Here is a 3,871-nt window from a genome sequence, read left to right as displayed (position 1 = left end):
CAAACAATTCAAATAAAAACAAAAAGTGAACACGAGGACGTGCACAAGAAATGTATTAGCTTGACGCTCGGTGAAAGGAGAGAGTTTGACGTTTCGAGCACGGAAAGGAGAAAGGGAAAAGTTGAAATTTACAGAAAAACAAAAGATGTATGTATGTAGGTATATATATATATATATATATATATATATATATATATATATATACATACGTACATACATACATACACATACACAGACACGCACACATATGTATATCATGATATACGTAAATATACTGTTATGAAAATGTTCAATAATAAGGATTGTTCGGATTTCGTAGCCAAAATAGATGTTTACGGGTTTTAGATTAAAAAAATCAATGACATTGCGAAGCCATGCTACTAGAACAGTGACGTAGTATTTCTGTTATAACTTGATGTTAAGTACACGCTAAGCTAATGAAATCCTAAACATACATATACAGTCAAATATAACGTAGCTTACAAGCTATTGTTGCTTATTTCAATTGTCGTCAGTCAGTTTTTGATGAACAGCTATTGATCAAAAGATAACGTTGTTGTGATTATTAAAACAGATGTAGACACACTAATGTTTGTATTGATTTCTTTTGCCGAGATACAAGCCACATCTTGTAGCAAATGGCGAAATGATTAATTTTGATCTGATCTATCGTACTGAATTTTAACGATTATTGTGAGACAAAAGACGAAGTTTACATTCCATATTCGAACTCAGAAAGGTCAGGTATTTAGTTTTATCTTGTTTAGCGTCTATTGTCTAATCTTCTTTTACGGTCTTCAAATAGATGCTTATGCTGATTTATTTTGGCTAAAGACAATATTCCGAAGGACGGGGCAAAAATCAACAGAATTACATTTCAGTATAGAACTAGTACTGAAGGTGTCGAGCTGGAAGAATCGTTACTGTGCGAAGCAAAATGCTTAGCGACATTTCATCCGTCTTTACGTTTCGCCAAGGTCGACTTTGCCTTTCATGTAGTTAAGCACTGGGGTCGATGTAATCAGCTTAAACCCTCTTCAGAACTTGCTGGCCTTGTGCCAAAATTTGAAACCGATATATTACTGGTCCTTATTTTATTGATTCTGGAGAGATGAAAGACAAAATCAATTCAGCGCCTTGTTACTAGGTATTTATATAAACACTTACTCTTTATCTAAGTTGACATTATTCTCCAACATCTTTGACACAATGGAGGTCTGCTGATTTAGAATGGCATCATGTGCTGTTTGATATTGCTGCTTCTGTTCCTCTTTTTCCTAGAATTATTTTGAAAAAAATTTTGAAATTTTGAATAAAAGCAGACCATTTTAGAATTCCAAAAACAAAAAAATAAGAAATTCAGGAAGAAAATGTGGAAAATGTGAATGTTTCGCATCGTTGTAAGTCTTGTGAGTGAAATCCAGAAAGCAAAAACAATTTGGAAGCTCGTTGCATGGATTATACCTGTGATTCAAACCAGGTGAGGCACGCTGATGAGTATGAAATGCTTTTGGCACAGCCATTTTGGCGTCACCTTAGCGTCGTTAATTCGACGATGACTTCAGACGTTTTAATGTTTCTTTCGTTTACTCTCCACACTCTCTGACTGACTCACTTTCTATCTGTATGTGTATATTTCTGTGTGTGTGAGTGTGTGTATATGCATGCGTACGCACGCATGCAGGTTGTATCTCCAAAGTCAAAACGTACTGTCGTCAAAAGAGATTGTCTATTCAACCGTGCCAAATCCTCAGCTCCCAAATTAAAAAAAGGACGAAAGAGCATCTCAAAACAAGGCGAATTATCAAAAGAAAAAAGAAATATTACAAAAGCAAGTGCAAGTGCAAGATACGTAGAGAAAAAGGATGCCATGAAAAGGAGAGGTAGGTTAACAAGGGAAGACATCAGGAATGAAGCAAAGAAAGCGAAGAAAAGGGAGCAAAATGCTCGATATCGAGCAAAATGCAAGGAACATCAGGCTCCTCACAAGAAGAAGATGATGATGAAGAGACAGAGAGTGGCTAGGCATAGAGCAAAGCAGAGAGAAACAAAGGAAACATGTCAGGAAAAAGATGGCCAAGTTATGAACTTAGCACCAGCACAGCGAATGGCAATTACAAGAAATGTAAGGAAAGTGCAAGCAGGTTTACCGAAATCAACTCCTGAATGGAACCAAAGTTGTTTATACTATGTACACAAATATGAATACATAAGGTCAAACTGTTAACAGAAATTTTTTTATGAAAAATATCATATCTTCCAAAATGTCTGTCTTAATTTCATAAAAATTCTTAATAATGGCCAACATATATATGTTATTAATACCTGAAAGTTTCAACTCTTAACTCTTTTGCAAAAGCAAAATATTATAAAATATATGAAAGGGGTTTAATAGCAATTCAAAATAATGTCTTCAAAATTGAGCGTTTATTTTGATTAAATAAAATATGTGATTAATTCATATTTCATATGTTATGGTTATGTACTAATGGTGAATGAAAGGGGTATTTATCAGGAATATTTACAAGCAATTTACGAAGAAAAAAAAACAATTTCTTTTTTTACGATTTTTTTCACTATATTAGGAATTTTTATGTAATTTGATACGCCTAATTAAAATGCTAATTTATGCAAATTTTGATCAAGAATTAAATTTTTTTTTACATCAAACGAAAATTTGTATACTCAACTACAACAAACAACAAAAAAAGCATTTTCATCAAGTTTTTTCATTTTGCCCGTTACGCATTTGGGTACCCTGATTGTGCTATTGACTACATACATGGGTACATAAATACATACATACGTTGTATGTACGTACGTACGTACATACATACATACATACATGCATACACACCTGCATACATATGGAAGTGTGTATATATATATGTATGTGTAGATCGCCGAAAGATGTAAACATTACTATGAAAACTGAAATAAACATTACTTGGGGAGTAAAATATCCTTTCATATCTGTTCTACCCACGTTGCACAAATACATCGTTTCAACTCTTATCAGAAACGAAGTGAACTTGTGATTGACTTGCTGGAAACATATAATTAACGACGCTATTGTTCACAAAATGCAATATGATATAATGTAAAATAAAAATAAATATGCAACAGAACTTACAGCTTAAAATTAATGCAAGGTCGATTTCTATGGTTTACTCTTCGTAAAACTGATAAGGTCGTATGGTGGATTATGACAATTGTCTTGTTAATGATTTCCATAACAATCTGACCAAGTTTGTGCAGTAATGCTGAATACTATTATCTCACGGGAAGCACACGCGCATACATACTCACAGGTACATGTACACACATACATTCACGCGCACCCACTCGCATACGAATATAATTAAATAGGGAGGTAATAAAAGCCACTTAACAATGAAAAGTCAGAGAAATATAAATTCATTCTATATTTCGGTATTAATAAATCATAATCTTAAAAATATTTCAGTTCAAGATTAGAGCTTGCAAAAGCTGAAATATAGAATATATTTTCTTTTCTCTAGTTTTGCGTTGATAAACGGCTTCTATTAGCTCCCTATCTATGCACTTGAATAACAACATTTTAAGTAAATTACAAGATGAATTCATTTCTTACAAAGGTACAATGCTACAAACTTTCTGTGCGTGTGTGTGTGAGTGGGTGGGGGTGGGAGGCTTGACAAATATTATCTCGAATAGCATTTGTTTTATCGATCCCCAGCCTTGACTGGATTTCATCAACAGAAGGTATTTTGTTTGGCGATTTATCAATTCTGCTATCTATCTCCTTACGTTATAATAATAATAATAATAATAATAATAATAATAATAATAATAATAATAATAAAAAAAGTATATACATACACAAATGTTG

The 3,871-nt window shown here is 33.1% G+C and overlaps 1 protein-coding gene across 1 annotated transcript in view; it reads right to left on the bottom strand.

The window, feature by feature from the left end:
• LOC106872341 (titin homolog) overlaps window positions 1-3,871 on the bottom strand; it is a 66,459-nt gene that overhangs the window by 11,728 nt on the left and 50,860 nt on the right. The window contains exon 14 of the mRNA XM_014919291.2: window positions 1,168-1,277. Within this exon, the coding sequence (XP_014774777.1) occupies window positions 1,168-1,277 (110 nt within the window). The remainder of the gene's footprint in view (window positions 1-1,167; window positions 1,278-3,871) is intronic.

Source organism: Octopus bimaculoides, chromosome 2, assembly GCF_001194135.2.
Source record: "Octopus bimaculoides isolate UCB-OBI-ISO-001 chromosome 2, ASM119413v2, whole genome shotgun sequence".
NCBI classification, from domain to species: domain Eukaryota; kingdom Metazoa; phylum Mollusca; class Cephalopoda; order Octopoda; family Octopodidae; genus Octopus; species Octopus bimaculoides.
Note: the sequence above shows the minus strand (reverse complement) of the source record. Positions and strands in the feature narration are given on the sequence as shown.